Source organism: Ambystoma mexicanum, chromosome 6p (assembly GCF_040938575.1).
Source record: "Ambystoma mexicanum isolate Mex_15411 chromosome 6p, UKY_AmexF1_1, whole genome shotgun sequence".
Lineage (NCBI taxonomy): Eukaryota > Metazoa > Chordata > Amphibia > Caudata > Ambystomatidae > Ambystoma > Ambystoma mexicanum.
In genome coordinates, this window is record NC_090935.1 from 292,458,009 (window position 1) to 292,476,585 (window position 18,577).

Below are 18,577 nucleotides of genomic sequence, written 5' to 3' on the forward strand. Positions count from 1 at the left end.
GACGGTATGGCAGGCTATCACGTCAGATGCTTGGGCATTGGAAACAGTCACCCAAGGTTACTGCCTGCCTTTCCTACGTAAACCTCAGAGTCATCCACCGGGGATCAGCTCTCAGAAAGCTCCAGATCCGCTCCTCTTGCAGGAAATTTTGGACCTGCTAGAGAAAGGTGCCATAGAACCGGTACCTGTAGCGGAGAGGAACAAGGGCTGGTACTCCCCTTACTTTCTCATTCCGAAGAAAGACGGAGGACTGAGACCCATCTTGGACTTGCGAGAATTGAACAAATTCCTCAGAAAAGACAAATTCAAGATGGTCACTCTTTCTCAGATCCTCCAGGCCCTTCAGTTCCAGGACTGGTTGGTATCTCTGGACCTTCAGGACGCTTATTTCCATGTGCCTATCCATCTCAAACACAGGAAATACCTGAGGTTCGCAATTGGCAACTCTCACTATCAATTTCGAGTGCTGCCATTTGGGCTGACCTCCGCCCCGAGGGTCTTCACCAAGTTAATGTCGGTAGTGGCTGCAAGTCTAAGGAGGGAAGGGATTCACGTCTACCCCTACCTGGACGATTGGCTGATCAGGGCTGTTTCTCCGGAGCAAGCTCAGATCCAGCTAAATCACGTGTGCCACTTCCTTCACAGACTGGGCTTCTCCCTCAATTTAAAGAAGTCACAAATGATACCATCGCAGAGACTCCAGTTCATAGGAGCGATCCTGGATACTTCCCTGGGAAAAGCCTCGCCACCAGAGGTGAGGGCTCAAGATATTCTACAGATGGTTACCAAGTTCCAGCATGCCAAACGTCTCCCAGCCTTCGACTTTTTGAGGTTGCTAGGCCTCATGGCATCCTGCATTTTCCTTGTGCCAGAGGCTCGCCTCAGAATGAGATCCCTCCAGTGGGCACTGAGGACTCAGTGGTCACAATTCTCAGGGAGAATGACAGATCTTCTTCAGGTTCCCGGCAGGGTGGCTCGAGACCTTCAGTGGTGGGCCTGTCAGGAGAACATTCTGAAAGGAGAACAGTTTTGGCAACCCTGGCCGGAGATAACAGTAGTCACGGATGCCTCACTCACGGGGTGGGGAGCCCACGCCAACGACTTGACCATCAGCGGTCGTTGGTCTCCATCGGAGTCCAGACTACACATCAACCTGTTAGAGCTGAGAGCCATCAGACTTGCGCTGAAGGCGTTCCTGCCAGCTGTACAAGGGAAGAACGTCCTGATAATGACGGACAACACGGTGGCCATGCATTACCTCAACAAAAGAGGAGGCGTAGGATCACTACCCCTGTGCAGAGAGGCGATGCAGCTCTGGTTTTGGGCAATCCAAGAAGGAATCTCTCTATCGGCAGTTCACCTAGCCGGAGAGAAGAACTTGACAGCGGACGCTCTGAGCAGGCAGAACACAGTCTCCCACGAGTGGGAGCTAGCTCAGGAAGTCCTTCAAGAGATCTTCGCCCTTTGGGGAACCCCTCAGGTAGATCTGTTCGCCACCAGCCTAAACAGGAAATGCGACCTGTTCTGCTCAAGGGAATTTCCTCCGAGAGGAGCTCTGGGAGACGCGTTCATAGTGGACTGGGAGTTTCCGCTTCTGTACGCGTTCCCACCGGTCCCTGTCATTCCTCAAATGATCAGGAGGTTGAGAAGATTCCAGCGAACCATGATCCTAATTGCCCCGGATTGGGCCAGGAGAACGTGGTACCCGGACCTTCTAGACTTGTCCATCTGCCCTCCAATTCGACTTCCACTCAAAGAGAACCTACTCTCACAGAAGGGAGGTCAGGTTCTCCATCCAGACATCAAAACCCTCAACCTTCACGCTTGGCTTCTGAACGGCTGAGGTACAAGGATTGGGACCTCCCTGATGATGTTATGGAGGTGTTGCTTTCAGCAAGGAGGCCAGCAACAAAGTCTTTATACCGCTGCCGTTGGAACAGATTTTGCAGCTGGTGTAGAGAACAGAATATCGACCCATTTTCATGTGGTACACCAACGGTTTTGTCCTTCCTACTATATTTGGCAAATTCAGGCCTTCAAGTTGGCACCATTAAGGGCTATCTCGCAGCGCTATCCATCTTTAAGCGTACTGCGGAAGAACCATCCTATTTCAAATTACCCTTGGTAATACAGTTTCTAAAGGGGTTAACCAATGTTTATCCCCCAAGACCATTCCAAGTTCCCCTATGGGATTTGAACTTAGTACTAACTTTCCTGATGGGTACACCTTTCGAACCTCTCCATTCTTGTTCGTTAAGATTCCTTACCCTTAAAACTGTTTTATTAATAGCAATTACATCTGCTAGAAGGGTGAGCGAATTACAAGCTCTTTCTTGTAAACCCCCTCATACAATCTTTCACAAAGACAAAGTTGTCCTGCAAGTGAAGCCTAATTTCCTCCCAAAGGTGGTTTCTGAATTCCATATCACTCAGAAGATTACCCTACCATCTTTCTATCCTCCTCACCCGGGGAAAGAGGAAGAGAGGTTACACAGACTAGACCCTAGGAGGGTTTTAAGTTTTTACATTAGTAGACTAGCCAGGATAAGACAGGCAGACCAGCTGTTTGTAGGTTACACAGGTCACAAGCTGGGGTTACCAATAACTAAGCAGACCATTTCCAGATGGATCATTCTAGCCATTCTGGAATGTTATAAACTGGCAGGGAAAGAGCCCCCTCAAAACCTTAGGGCTCATTCGACCAGAGGTATTGCAGCTTCATCGGCCCTCAAAAGAGGCGTGCCGGTTAAAGACATATGTGCGGCCGCTACATGGTCGTCTGTCCATACCTTTACACGTTTTTACAATCTGGATTCCTCCTCCAGTCAAGAGACTAGGTTTGGAAGGGCTGTACTGCATTCTATTCATCAATAGAAGACAGCGTGAAGTCAGTACTCCCTCCTCCGAATATAGAATACTGCTATGGGAGCCTATCTAAGATGAGGAATACGTCAGAGGACACAATCCCTTCGAAGAACAAGTTACTTCTTACCTTGTAACGTTCTTTCGACGGGATGTTCCTCCGACGTATTCCTCATCGACCCTCCCATCCATCCCCGCAGTTCTACTTCCCTTGTTGTTGCAGCTTACGCTCCTTCAGGGTGATTAGTCTAGTCCAGACAGTAATACTGTGGGCTACAAAACGGAACTGAGCAACGGACGCTGCGCGCGGCCTTTATAGGCAGGATGACGTCGATACGGCGGCTGTCGAGGGACATCGACTCGAAGGACGTAGACGTGCAGCGCCCTCTAGAGAAAAAATGTTCCGAGGCCAGCAGAGCTGGAAGGAGATATCTAAAATGAGGAATACGTCGGAGGAACATCCCGTCGAAAGAACGTTACAAGGTAAGAAGTAACTTGTTCATTTATTTAGAAGTGTGATTTACTTATTCTAATTCAACCTGGGTGTAGCTTATGTCTAATTTGTTTAATCGTTTGTCTTTATTTAACTTGTAAACATTTCAGCTCCTACCCCCATTGATAAGAATGTTGTGCATTGATTGTAACATGCTGCAAATTTCTCACTAAGGCCCCAGTTTCATGTTTTGCCTTGCGCAACACAAACCTATCCTGAGCCTTTTTAACCATCATTTTCTGAAAAGTTACATTAAGAAAATGATCAAAATACTTATCTCACGAATTGTCAAAACAGCCTGCCTTTTTTCATCAGAATATAGTCTAAAAAAAAAGAGCAGCTTTTGTCACAATATCCCGTTATTGTCCTGGCATTTGTTGAAACTGTGTGTCATGGGGAAAACCTTTGACAGATGCTTTATAGCAGTGATGCTTCCTGCTTCTTGCATTCGGGTTATCTGAGATGAATCCTCTTTGGTTGGGACTTAGCTTTCCAGCACATCTGCTTGGGGTATGGTTAGGCTTCCTCAGCCGTACATGGTCCACACCCGTTTAATTGCAAAGAGTGTTTACATAGTCTGTAGTGTGATTTATTTGTATTTGGTTATACAACCTTTTACAAAATCAACTAAAACATAAAAGGGAGAAGAATTATGACATCCATCATGACAATTAACCACAATTAACAATAAAAGTCTAGGAACAGTTAATCAAGCAACCTAAAAATGTTTTTTTTCCCAACAGTTAAAATACTGAGAACAATTAAAAGGAAAGAATGAGAAGGAGAAAAGAAAAAAAGAAAGATGTCAAATCAAACTGGAGCAATACTGGACCACAGCCCTACCATCATTGTGGAAATACAGAGAAGACTATAAATGTAGTGTGGTTTACTAATGTTTGTTTTAGATTTTCTGGTGAGCACAGGGTCATTTACATCATTCTGCTGGAAAGTCTGCATTATAAGAGAAATTAGAGCCCCACAATACCATCAAAGCTGCTGTGATTAATCTGATGAGGTCATCACTCCTTTTTCGGAGGGACCCTGTCCTCGCGTGGCCAGGAAACGGAAGATGCTACTTGATCCTGACCCTGGGGGCGGCAATTTGAGGGAGGATTACATGGGGGGGGTGACCCTCAGGGGGAGGGTGTGAGGCATTGTCGGATGAGACATGGTATCTCACTTTCCCTTTTAGAGCTATTCCTTCCATTTTGCATGCTTTGGTGGCATATGGTAATACTCCTCCTCAGCGACCCACAAAACCACTTGAAGTTTCCCTTCAATGTTCTATAACCAACCTAATGACAAACACTGACACGAGGAATATGGCAACCAGAAGGAAGATTGCTCAACTGAAGCAAAATGAGCGGTCTAGTAGGTGGTGAAATCCAATTGGCTCTGAGCAACTTCCTTTCTCAGCACAGGAGTTCAAAGATGGAACGGCTGAGCAACACAGGGTGATCCGACTGGCTAGCCTACACGAGGTAAGCCAAGCTGTCAGGTGGACAGACTAATACAGAGGTACAAGAGAATCATGGAGGAAAAGGAGGAAGCAAGTGAAGCTGAAGAGCGAAGTGGAGAGCAGGAAAGGTATTGTGTGTTGGCGGCACACTCCCACAGGAACCAGAGATGCCAAGGAGGGAGGTGAAGCAGAGAGGACGCTTAGTGCCGAAAAGGGAAGCCAGGGTGATACGCTGAACACCATCCACCAATGAGCTGTCAGATGTGAAGAGCGAGGGAGAGCAGGTGTGAAGCAGGACCTGAAACGGGGGTCAGAGAACCTACGGAAGCCGTTCAAGCACCGGTGAGTCAATAGTAGAAGGCTTGGGCACCAGATGGGAGTGGGAGAAGGCATTCCTAAGCACACGTGGGAGGTGAATAGCTATGCCTAATTTTCAGAGTCCTTGTACTTAGGGAAGAAGGAAAATACAAGTACCCCTAATGAAAAGGGAAACTTGGGGACACTAAATACCCACTTGGCCCCAAATCTGTTGGCTGTTCTGCTGAAAGTCCTGGCAGGAGAGTACACCAGGTGAACAGTGTGCCTGTGACTCTCACCCATAAAGTTGAAATTGAAAGTAATGGCAGGAGAGTATACCAGGCAAGCTAGAGAAGTGAAGCGAAACAGAAAGGAAGAACAATAGCCCTTCTGGAAAGGAACTGTGCCAAAGGCCTTGCAGGGGAGTAAACCAGGTGTTGTGTGACTCTGGGACCCACACCCAATTTGTGACATTTCAAAAATAGAATCAAAAGGCAGATTCATACTCTTAGGATTTTGAACTGCATTACATGAGGGAAGAAACCTGGGGAAGGGTGCCATTTCAGACGGGAGTGAATTCCAACATTAAGAGGAGGAGTTATCCTCTTAGGCTACAAGAACTTGGTTATTCTTTTTGAACTTTTTGCTTTGATAAAGAGAAACCTGGGGAAGGGTGCCATCCCCTGGAACTGTGAACACTATCCATTTGAAATGTCTGTTGGATTCACACCTTTTGTTGAACTTGTGCACTTTTTCATTATCGTTAGAACTTTATAGTTATTTTTCGTGGGAGAAGGCTAGATAGGATTTTGGACACATGACATTTTTGCTTTGGGAATCTTGACAACGGACAGACCCTTAAGGTTTGGTTGAGGTATGGAAAAACCTCCTAGCTTAGGGACAGTGAGACCTTTTCCAAACACCATTATTATTTCAATAAAAGTTTGTATCCACAGACATGAGCCCCCTGTGTCCGCGTCTCATTCCTGGCTCTTCAAAGTACTTAATTGTTGAGTGGAGTTGCAATCATCGTAGCAAGACGGAAGGTGTAGCATAACACGAGACATTGCAAAATACATGATCAAGATCAATAAAAGTGTGCAATTGTGAATGGTGTTACACTGAGCTGGAGACCAAGCCTCCACTCTATTGGATATGTAGTGCATTCTGAGGTACTGTCACAGTATTATGGAGGCATGTGAAACTATTTGGCAGCTGCCATCAGGGACATATTTTTCTCCCTGTTATGATGCAGATACCCACTTAGTGGCACAGAGCACTGTATTCGATTGTGAGCTGGAATGTCCTATAGTTGGTTGGCCATTTTAATTGCCAATAATGTTTCTGTTTTTTCTGATATCTATCTAAAGCAAATACCCATGGCTTTTGCTCCTAGTGGCATTCTGAGTTGAAGCATACCTCCTGCATTAATGTGTATTCGAATAATGCCCATCATAGTTTTTCAATACTATCGAACATGCCTATATTTCACGCCTTTTGTAATAGTTTCTCCTTTAATTTCTTGATAGGTTGGCCTCCACACAGAACGCTGCGTGGTCACCGCAACAAAGTCACCTGCTTGCTATATCCACACCAAGTGTCTTCCCGTTATGACCAAAAATACTTGATATCTGGAGGTGTGGACTTTTCCGTCATTGTCTGGGACATTTTTTCTGGTGAAATGAAGCACACTTTTTGCGTGCATGGAGGAGAGGTCACCCAGCTGCTTATTCCTCCAGAAAACTGTAGTGTAAGTATTTATTTTCAAAAGCACATTGTGGGTTGATTTTATAGGATGTCTGGTTATAAATAGATGTTTGTGATGTTGATTGTTTTCGTTCATTGTAACAATGAAAATCATTGCAAAAGGATTTTTTCTCTGTTGGATTTCTACAGCTAAACGTGTTCATCTAGTACTACTATTTGGGTTGGTACTACTAAGGGTGCCTACATTTTATTTTCACTATGGGACAAAAATCACCCCCTACCCTCTCTATGCCTATGAATAAACAAGCAACCAAGCTGCCCAGGTGGAAAAGGTTCATATTAAAGCACATTTTACAAAAGGAATTCAGAAAATCCTAAAGGAGATGATCTCAACGTATATCTCAGAAACAGTTTCCTAGCCTACTATGCTAGCTTGTAGCTTTCTAATTTATAGAACGTCACTCAACTTTAAAGAGTTTAACATTGCAGGTGGATCCCTGATGGTATCCGTATAAAACTTTGTCAGGAAAATAACAAATGGAGAAATGGTTGCATGTTTTTTTGCAAACATTTCTCCATTCTTGGGCACATTTTAAAAAAAATATAGCAGTGGAGTGGGGTTTGTGTACAGAAAATAGTTGAGGTGGGGGTGCCCCTTCTATTTAACACAAAGAAATGTGATATTTTCAACATACATCCTCCCTGATACTGCTCAAAGACATTGCATTATCAGCAGTGCAGTCCATGTACATGGCTTGAACGCCAATTGCGTTTAATCCCTTGCAGCATTCAAAATGTGTCCAGTTTCATTTGTGATGTTGTGACACGTCCAGTACCCTGGCCTTGTCAAGACTGGATAGGAAGCCTTCTCAATTAGGAACGGGAGACCTTGCAGGGAGAAATCCAGAGCCAGTTCTTCCCCTGAGGAGGATGGTGACAGGTGAGGACCCCAATATCTGTCACCCCCCACCACCCTCAAGTGCCAGTCTGTTTTGTGCAGTACTTAATTGTATCGCCCAATTTCTGTGACCCAAAACTCTGGTAGAGTGTTCTTTTCTAATTTTAGAAATCTGGAAAAGAAAGCTGATGAACTATCGCAAAGAAGAGAAGCCACAGCACCCCTTGCATCAATCCCCCTATAGAGAGTACAAGAGAGACCCTGTCCCTGCAGGTACCAGCGTACGCATGCCCCCTCCGCCAGTCGGTAGGAGATATAGAAAACTGAGCGGTAGCTCCTGTGCGGCAGAGCTCTTAGCCACGCATTTCATGCCAGCCCTGGATGCCTGACAGGGAGTCCCTAAAGCGGCCCCTAACATGAATCTAGACAATATAAAGCATAACTACCATTTGTGCCTCCTCGCGGTCCTGTGCTTTAAAAAGGGGTGAGGCTTAACACACTTTTTAAAAGTGTTCTTGTCTGTAACACCCAGGCAGGGAATGCCAGACCCAATCGGATAGGGACAGACTGCAGGTCAGAGGACAGGGTGGAGTATAAAAAAGCGCCAGGAAATGGGAAGGTGTTGGTTGTTCGGTTGAGGTCGGAGGAAGTGGAGGTGGCATACCAGAGAGCAGCAGCACGAGGAAGGACCGAGGATGCTATTTGATGATGTGAGGCATTGGTTAATGACTGCAAATGATACTGCACTGTGAGTTTGCTTGAAAGAGTAATAAGCGTGATTAGGTGAGCTAGTGTAAGGAGTGACTGTGAAGTGTTTGTGACTGAGTGAAAGGGAGGGTGCGTGAGTAGGAGGTGGGTGGATGAGGGAGTAGTAGTGTAGCCGAGGGTGTAGTAGTATGGGGGAGTGAGTAGCAACATCAAAGGGGGAAGGCAAGACATAGTGAGAGACATGCAAGGGACAGAGGAGAAAGTTGTAGGGAGTGGAGTAAGAAGTGGGGGCAGAATAGTGGGAGAAGATCATCAGATAGTTGGAGGAATAGAAATAAGTGGGATTGGTAGAAAACAGGCAATCGGGCAAGCAACTCAAGACCTTTCTATTCTCCTCCTTCTCTCTCTCCCTCCTGTGCTAACCATCCCCTCAGCCGCTGAGATTGGCAGCCCAGTCCCTCAAGAGTCAAATAGGGTCCTGGCCATTTACCCAATCGCCACCAGCTTCCACTGACCCCCGCACTACCCTCTGGGCATTCACCTGCTAGCTGGGTGGTTTGTCCAAGCCCTGCACTTACCTAATGGGCTTCAGACCTCCCTCTGGCTTGGGATGCTTCCGCCCATGCTCTTACCTGTTGCCTCCCCAACAGGCACCTTGCCACTTACCTTAGCACTTTGCACGCTCTGAAAGTCACAAGGCTGAGAAGGACCGTTGTCTGTTGTTTTCTTATTTCTTTCTTTTTCACTCCCATGGTTTATTTGCTCCTTGGTCCCTTCTCTTTGTGGCGCTTTGAAACACTGTCCTGTTCTATAAGTGCCATATGAATTACCAATAAATAAAGTGCCTGGAAGAATTACTAACCACTGGATAGAGTAGGGACAGTCTAGGAAGTCCATGATGGAGTATAGATCGAAAAGGCGAACAGCCTTTAGATTTTCATCTCCAGTGGAAGTCAGAATTTGGAGAGTAGAGGTAAATAGTCAGGATTTACTAACCTGGGGTTGAGGGATGCCTGGGTTAGGAAGTAGGGGGGCTTTACTAAACTAGAGAGAGAAGGCCAGCCATAGGGTCTATTAAGATAATAATACAAATGCTTGAACTGGCCAAAGTCTAGGAGTGTTTCTTGAGTCATCTGTGACAGGCGTACTGTTGCCATTAGAATAGTAGAAACATATCTTTCTCTGGGCTCTCTAGCGCCCCCCTTTGCCCGTGGAAACATATCTTTGGTGGCAAAGTGTGGCCCCTGCCCACATTGAAACAGAAATCTGCTCCTCCCGATGCTCCTGTGCCCCATGCTGGACATGATGTTGGGGCCAGTATATAAGGCACTGTTCCCGTAAACTTGGTTCCTATTTTCCACGCACTGTGCTTCGTTAGAATTATTACCTTTTCACCATGCCTAATCAGACGAAGGCCTCGGGATCCATCGATTGCGGACGTCAAATGTCAATCTCTGACCCTCACAGGATTTATCTCTTCTGTCTCCCAAGAAGAGGATGATACGCAGGATTGCAGATCGTGTCGCTCAATTAACCCGGCTGCTTTCGATACCGTCGATCATGCCATCTTGCTTTCTCGCCTTTCCAACGCTGGTCTTTCTGGCCGGGTCCTGGACTGGTTCACATCTTTTCTGTCTGAGCGCTCTGTCTATTTCTCTTCTTCCTTTTCGCGCTAAATTGGCTACACTTCTTTGTGGTGTCCCTCAGGGTTCGGCACTTTCTCCTATTCTTTTCAACATTTATATTAGATCCCTTCTGCTTCTCATTCATTCACACGGTTTCCGCTATTATCCTTATGCGGACGACACTCAGATTCTTGTCTGCCTGGACCTCACTCAAGCTGAGACTGCTGCTCGTCTCAGGAATTGTCTGGAGGATTTGGGGCACTGGATGATGACTAATTGGTTAAAACTGAATGGCAGTAAGACCGAGATCCTGGTTGTGGGTACCTCTTCTCCCCTTCTGTATTGGACCTCGCAATTCTGGCCATCGAGCCTTGGTCCTCTCCCCCTTCCAGATCAATCAGTCCTTAACCTTGGTGTTAAAATCTCTGCATCTTTGTCTCTTGATAATCAGATGGCTAGTGTGTGTAGTGCTGGGCATTTTAAACTCCGCATTTTGCAGAAAGTACTTCGTTTTATTCCTGTTGAATGCCAGGCACCGGTAGTGGCAGCCTTGGTCCTCAGCACGCTTGATTATTGTAACTCTCTTATTATTGTAATTATTGTGGCCCAGCCCCGCTATCTGATCCAAAGGCTTCAACTGCTGCAAAATGCCACCGGTCGTTCTATACTTCGCCCTCCCTTTGGATCCCACATCTCTCCTCTGCTTAAGAAACTCCATTTGCTTCCGGTGGCCAGCCAGATCTTGTTTAAATCACTATGTTTGGTGCATCGCGCCTTTTATGGCGTGGGCGCTGAGTATCTTCAAACTAAGTTTGTCCACTACACTCCATCCCGTTTGCTGCGTTCTCATTCTGCGTGTCTTCTTACTTTCTCCAGCATGGGGTCTGGCATGGATTCACATGCTCATGAATATTTCCCATCGTCAGGCTGGGAATCCTCGGTAAAGAAAAAACCAGTATCAGTTTCGTTTCTGATCTGTCTTTCGTAGTAATAACCAATCACTGGTCTCTGCGTCATACTGACCACAGCCAATGACTGCCCTCTACCTAAGCACCGCCTCTGGCAGCCATCTTCAGATTTTTACCGCACGTTCATGTGTTGGGATCCTCGTGCTATTGCTCTCGAGCGTTAGTGCTATTTTTTCACGTTTTTTCTCAAAAACTTCGTTTTTTTCGGTCAAAAGAGCCTCAAGCTCCACCGACTCTCCATCCGATCAACGGGGACCCGTGTCGGATTCGTCTGCGCCCCTCAAGGGTGAAGATTTCGTCGAGCTACGCTTTTGGAGGACTCCAGAAGCTTCTCAGGCCCGGACATGGCCCAGGAGAAGGGAAGCTCGACGCCCGGAAAGCTGTTCAGGATCTGCCCTGGATGCCAGCTGCAGAACGTCTTTAAGGAGGACGAACACTCCTTTTGTCTCTACTGCTTACATGAGGACAAGACGCACGTGGAGAAGGACTGTGCGTTTTGCGGCAATATGTCGGAGCGGACCATGAAGGACCGCCATCAACGTCTCGCCAACTGGCTGGAAGGGAAGAGCCCGTCAGGCGAGAAGAAGAGGAAGAAATCCGAGCGGTCTTCTAAGACCTTTGAGGACGCCCCGGCGACGGGGGTCCAACACAAGGCCAAGCACCGCGAGTCCGCTGGCACCGGGAGCGCCGAACGGTCGGGCTCTACGGGCGCCAGGCAGGGCGCACCCTCCCCGGCACCATCAGCCACGAGCCAACGCTCTGGGTCGGGTAAGAGGAAGGGCGAGCACCCGGCGAAGCTCCTGGAGAGGCCCCGGTCGAGCTCGAAGGCCCCATCGGAGGGGGAGCGAGGCAGTGTCCCCCCCCTCAAGGATAAGGCGGTGAGCGCACCTAAGGTGGTGAAGGCCTTAATCCATCCGGCCAAGCCCTCTATCGATACTGTCGCGGCGGCCCTGGCTCAGCCTGTGGAGGCTACACCAGTGGTGGCGACCTCGGGGCTCAGAGTCTCCCTGCCACCTCGGAGGGAGTCCTCTTTTGTGCCCATCGATAGGACCCCCGTGAAATCTCCGGCGGGGAAGAAAAAGGGGGGGCAGGGCGTTGTCGTAGATTCGGCCTCAACCTCGGAGGAAGAGCTGATCGAGGTCTTAAGCCACGGCCTTGGCGTGGAAGAAGACCGGCCCGTCGGGATGGATCCCGACGCAGGTGGCGACGACATCGTCGAGGGTGCCGACGGGGCCCCTGATCGCCCGTCGGATTCCCCTCTGCCAGCGCCGCAAGACAACTCGGCGGCCATTTTGTTGGCTATACAGTCCTTATGCTCAGAGATAAGGACGAGACTGCCGTTGCCGACGGAGGAACCTCTCCCGTCGGGGGATCCTGAACCGGGACCTTCTGGTGCTCCCCCGCCCAAGAAAAGAAGGATTAACCCTCCACCTCCTTTTCAGCCGTCGCGCCCCGTCCAGCCCTCCTCCCCGTCCACCCGAGGGTATGATACGGGGACTGACACGGCAGCGACGGGTACGGACGACGAGGTATACGACGAGGATCTACCGTCGTCACCTCCCACCAGGGCTTCTCCGCCCGACGAGATTGGATCGTTCCACTCCATGATCGCCAGGGCATCCGAGCTTTTCCAACTCTGCCCTGAGGAGAAGAAAAAGGAAGGATTCCTTTATCAACGGCGCGAGGCCAAGAGGAAGACGGTCCTCGCGGTGCCTCTACTGGACGACATTTGGGATGAGGGCCTCGCCCTCCTCAAGAACCCTTCCACGACGCCAGCTAGAAGAGACCGGTACGAGAAGAAGTACCGGGTCCCGGACGCGGCCCCCCTGTGCCTCCGGGCGCAGCCTACCCCGGACTCCGTCGTCTCCGCGGCGGCCAGGAAGAAAGCGGAGGGGGTGCGGCCTCCACATCGACTTCCCCACCGGACGGCGAGGGAAAGAAATTGGACGCTATGGGACGCAGGGTCATCTCGTCTGCAGCGACGACGATTAAAGCGGCCAACGCCTTGGCTATCGTGGCCCGCTACGACAGGGAGCTATGGTACAAACTGGCTCCCCTGCTGGACTTCCTACCGGACGACAAGAGGGCGGATGCCCTGGAGATCCTACAGGAAGGTGAGGTGGCGTCGGACCACGCCATCACTATTGCGACGGACATCGCCGACACTGGGTTTCGCCAGTTGGGCAACGGCGTGTGCCTTAGGCGGCGTGGATGGCTCAAGGCTACGGACTTCCGTCAAGACGTACAGACCAGAGTCCTGGACATGCCGTTCGATGGGAACAACCTGTTTGGGAAAACAGTGGACGATTCCCTTCAGGCCATTAAAGCGGACACTGAGACGGCCCGGGCCCTTGGGGTTCTGCAGCAACGACGGACGCCCTTTCGGAGCGGCGGAGGCAAGGGCGCCTCCAAAGGTTCCGGCGGCGGTTTCTCCACCTACCGTCAAGCGGCCCGCTCGTCGTCTCAGGAGGCCTACAGAGGACGAGGCAAGTCTGGCGGACCCCGCCGTCGTCGCCAAGGAGGTCAAGGCGGCAAAGCCTCGTCGAAACAGGATTGAACCGGCCGTGGGGTCGGACCCCCACCGAAGCACCCCGGTGGGAGGCCGACTGGCGAGCTTCGTCAGCGTGTGGGAGTCCATCTCCACCGACCGTTGGGTGCTGGACGCCTTAGCCCGGGGCCACGCGCTCGAGTTTCAAAGAAGGTGCCCGCGCGTCCCCCCCGTGGCCAGGAAAGAGCTTCACGTCCCTCAGCTTCTCCTGGAGGTAAAGGCGATGCTCAGGAAGGGCGCCATCGAACTCGTCCCAAAGAGGCTTCGGGGCTCTGGAGTTTACTCGAGATACTTCCTCGTGAAGAAGACGACGGGAGGATGACGCCCCATCCTAGACCGGCGACGTCTGAACAAGTTCATCAAGGCGCAGAAGTTCCGGATGGTCACCCTCCAGCACGTCCTGGGGCAGCTGGAGGAAGGAGACTTCCTGTCATCGTTGGATTTGGAGGATGCCTACTTCCATATTCCCATCCTAAAGGGGCACCGAAAATTCCTCAGGTTTGTGGTCCAAGGGCGTCACTACCAGTTCAAAGCCCTCCCCTTCGGACTACGGTCGGCACCCAGGGTATTCACCAAGTGCCTTGCACCGGTGGCGGCGCAGCTGCGCCGCGAGGGGATCCACGTCTACCCCTACCTGGACGACTGGCTCATCCGAGCCAAGACGAGGGAGCTCGCCGTGGAGCACACGGCAAGGACCGTCCAACTTCTCACGGACCTGGGATTCTCCGTGAACTACGCCAAGTCCCACCTGGTACCCGCGCAAAACGCACTGTTTCTGGGAGCGAAGCTCGACACAGTGTCCCTTCTGGCCTCCCCGTCGGAGGAAAGGACCAGGTCCATCCTGGGCAAGGTACAGCGGATGTTGGTTTCCGACGCGGCCAAGGTGAGGTCCATCAAGTCCCTCCTCGGAATGATGTCTTCTTGCATCTACCTCATTCCCATGTGCAGGCTCCGGATGCGCCCGTTGCAGGAGTTCCTGGACGCGCGCTGGATCCAAACGACGGGCGGCTTCGAGGAGAGGATCACACTCGATGAGAGTTTCCGCCGAGCGGTCCGGTGGTGGGGCAACCGCGCGCATCTGACGGCGGGCATGGACTTCCAGACCCCAGACCACCAGGAGACAGTGACCACGGATGCCTCCCTGGAAGGGTGGGGAGCGCACACCGAAAATCTGCACGCGAGAGGCCTTTGGCTCCCGACGGAGAAGTCCCTCCATATCAACGTCCTGGAGCTCCGTGCAGTGTTCTGGGCCCTCAGGTCCTTCCTTCCGTCCCTCAAGGGCAAGGTGGTGAGGATCTTCACCGACAACACCACCACCATGTTTTACATCAGGAAACAGGGCGGAACCAGGTCCCCAGCGCTGTCCAAGGAGGCGCAGGACCTGTGGCATTGGGCCGTCGCCCAAAGGATGTTTCTGGTGCCGTTTCATCTGGCAGGGATAAAAAACACCATCGCCGACTCACTCAGCAGGGAGCTGCGCTCGTGCCACGAGTGGGAATTACGGCAGGATCTAGTGGATCGCCTCTTCAGACGGTGGGGCACACCCCAGATCGACCTGTTCGCGACGGCGACGAACTCCAAGTGCCGGAGGTTTGCCAGCAGGTTTCCCCAGGCGAGGAGCATGGGCGATGCTTTCTCGTTCCCCTGGGAGGGCCTGTTCCTCTACGCGTTCCCTCCTTTGCCACTGCTAATCCGGCTCGTCAACCAGCTCAAGAGGTCACGGTGCAGGATGATCCTCGTCGCACCTGCGTGGCCGAGGCAGATATGGTTCCCGGACCTTCTGGACTTGTCAGCGTCCCCGCCAATCAAGCTGCCGGTGGACGCGGATCTACTCTCCAGGGAAGGAGGCGCCATCCTCCACCACGGCCCGAAATCGCTGAACTTGCAGGCCTGGCTCCTGCAGCGCTAGAGTTTGGAGGATACGACATACCGGCCGACTGCAGAGAGGTTCTTGCAAAGGCCAGGGCGTCCTCGACTCTTAAATGCTACGGACACAAATGGAAGAGGTTCTCTGTCTGGTGCCACGCACAGAAGATTAACCCTCTACGGATTACGGCTCCCCAGGTACTACCGTACCTGCTGACGCTGGCCAAAGCTGGACTGGCACACGCGTCCATCAAGATTCATCTTGCTGCGATCTCCCGATACACCAGAACCACGGGTCGGACGTCCTTGTGGTCTCATCGTCTGGTGAAAGAGTTCATGAAGGGACTGTTCAGATCGTTCCCGCCGGTGAAGGCTCCGGCCCCGGCGTGGGAGCTCAACGTGGTGCTGACCAAGCTCATGGGACCTCCGTTCGAGCCTCTGCACTCGGCCCTGTTGAAGTTTCTGTCGTGGAAAACAGCGTTTCTTGTGGCCATCACCTCCGCACGACGGGTGGGAGAGATCCAGGCCCTTTCATGCAAGGCCCCGTATTTGACTTTTCACGACACGAGGGTAGTGCTCAGGACGCACCCCTCCTTCATGCCCAAGGTACCGTCGGACTTCCATCTCAACGAACCCTTGGTGTTGCCTGTGTTCTTCCCGTCGCCTTCGTCGCCGGCTGAGAGGACTTTGCACTCGCTGGATGTGGCTAGAGCGCTGAAGTTCTACGTGGACCGCACAAAGTGTTTTCGGAAGACGTCACAACTCTTTGTGAACTTTGGACCTGTCAATCAGGGGAAGGCTCTCTCGAAGGCTTCCATTTCCAGATGGCTCTCCGGCTGTATCATGTACTGTCATCGGTTGGCAAACCGACCGCTGCCTGGCCGTCCGAGAGCCCATTCCACCAGAGCGATCGCAGCTACCACGGCGTTCCTTTCTGGTGTGCCCCTGCTGGACATATGCAGGGCTGCTACGTGGAGGTCGACGCACACCTTCACGAAATTCTACTGCGTCGATCGGGATTCCAGGGAGGAGTCCAGGGTCGGCCAAGCAGTGCTGCGCAACCTGTTCGCCTGAGGTGAGCCTGGTGAGGAGGTAAGATGCTTAATGTTGAGTTTGTACTGCTTAATGTTGAGCCTTTGCCACCTCCCGTAGTTGTGCATGTGTGTACTGCTATGTATTCTTTATTCCTGAGCATGTGAATCCATGCCAGACCCCATGCTGGAGAAGGAACAAGTTACTTACCTGTAACTGTTGTTCTCCAGCATGGGTCTGGCATGGATTCACATGCGAACCCTCCTGCCTACCCCTCTGCGGCTCTTCACTTGGTCATACTGCCACTTCACGTGCTTCCAAATCTGAAGATGGCTGCCAGAGGCGGTGCTTAGGTAGAGGGCAGTCATTGGCTGTGGTCAGTATGACGCAGAGACCAGTGATTGGTTATTACTACGAAAGACAGATCAGAAACGAAACTGATACTGGTTTTTTCTTTACCGAGGATTCCCAGCCTGACGGGGAATATTCATGAGCATGTGAATCCATGCCAGACCCATGCTGGAGAACAACAGTTACAGGTAAGTAACTTGTTCCATCCCCCACTTCCGTCTGTCACGTATGGGAGGCCGCGCCTTCTCGGTGGATGCTGCTAAATCCTGGAATAAGTTGCCTATTGCTCTTCGGGCAACTGAAGATCACCTTACATAGCCGGTCAAGTGGCACAGCGAGTAGAGCGCCCGCTTTGACACCCGTGCAGAGCCTGTTAACGCAGGTTCGAATCCCGGCGGGGCCAAACTCAGCCTTTCATCCTTCCGAGGTCGATAAATGAGCACCACACACCGTGGGTAATAATAAGCAGTGCTCAGATACCTGAGGGTTTGTAGCGCTATATAAAAGCCTAATTATTATTATTTATTATTATTCCGTCGATTGATAAAAACTACTCTCTTTTAAGCCACCCTTTCTTTCTTATGGTATTGTCTGGCCTTTCTGGTCCTCTATTACCCTCAGCAACTAGCGCCAAGATACCTTCGGGTGTACGTGCGCTTTACTAAGTTTTTATAACATAACTGTCACGAGATGACACCCTGAAAGGAGAGGCACAGAACACCCAGGAAGGGTTTCGGGTGGTTGTGCCGAAGTAAGGTGGACAGAATAGTACACACACAGCTGAAAGTAATGAGAACGAAGAGTAGTCAAGTGTAGCAAGGAATAAGATACAACAGAAAGGATTCCCTCTAGGGGTGTATGCAGATATAGGAGAAGAGTATTCCACGAACCTTAGGAAAAACTCTAGCCTTCTGCACAGTTTGCTATAACAGAGCCCACGTTGTTTGCTCATGGCTTGGAACAGCAGCTATGGGTGTCTGTAATGTAGAAACGAGACAAGGGAAGGGGCAGAGGTTGACTGATGGGAACCAACAGACAAGCTCTGTACAAAAGGGTCTACAAACAGTACAAGAGAAGATACAGACAAATCCAGGAAAAGGAGGTTGATAGCAAACTAGCAGAAGGAAATGAAGGGAAAGTCGTGTAACAGGATTGGATAGCAGAGGACAGTAAGGAACAAGGTTGAGAGCTCAGAGGAGCAGGAAAGCAATGAGCAAGCCCACAGGAGCAGGGCTGTAAGGTAGAGAGCCCAGAGGGAAAGGGCTTAGGGCAGCAGAGTAAAGCAGGCTGCACGGCAAGGAACCCAGAAGGGCCGGGCAGCAAGGAGTGAGCCCTGAGGGGCAGGGCCGCTGACCGTAGAAGGTTGCAGAGGACTGTAGAGGGCTGCTAGGCCGAGAACCCAGCGGAAAAACGTAGGTAGTAAGCAGCGGAGCGTGATCAGCTGCAAAGTAGGAAGCCCAGAGGACAAGGGCTGTAAGCAGCCGGAGTGAGGCAGGCTGCAGAGCAGGGAGCCCAGAGGACAAGGGCTGTAGGCAGCCGGAGTGAGGCAGGCTGCAGAGCAGGGAGCCCAGAGGACAAGGGCTGTAGGCAGCCGGAGTGAGGCAGGCTGTAGAGCAGGGAGCCCAGAGGACAAGGGCTGAGGCTGGAAAGCAGCAGAGCGTGAACAGCTGCAATGTAGAGAGCCCGGCAAGGCAAGGGCGGAGGCTGGAAGGCAGCAGAGCGTGATCGGCTGCAATGTAGAGAGCCCAGCAGGGCAAGGGCGG

General features: G+C 51.0%; 1 protein-coding gene across 4 annotated transcripts in view; it reads left to right on the top strand.

The window, feature by feature from the left end:
* Window positions 1-18,577, top strand: part of WDR7 (WD repeat domain 7) — a 2,460,073-nt gene that overhangs the window by 463,396 nt on the left and 1,978,100 nt on the right. For all 4 annotated transcript variants that reach the window (XM_069627029.1, XM_069627030.1, XM_069627031.1 and 1 more), the window contains one exon: window positions 6,641-6,861. In XM_069627029.1, the coding sequence (XP_069483130.1) occupies window positions 6,641-6,861 (221 nt within the window). The remainder of the gene's footprint in view (window positions 1-6,640; window positions 6,862-18,577) is intronic.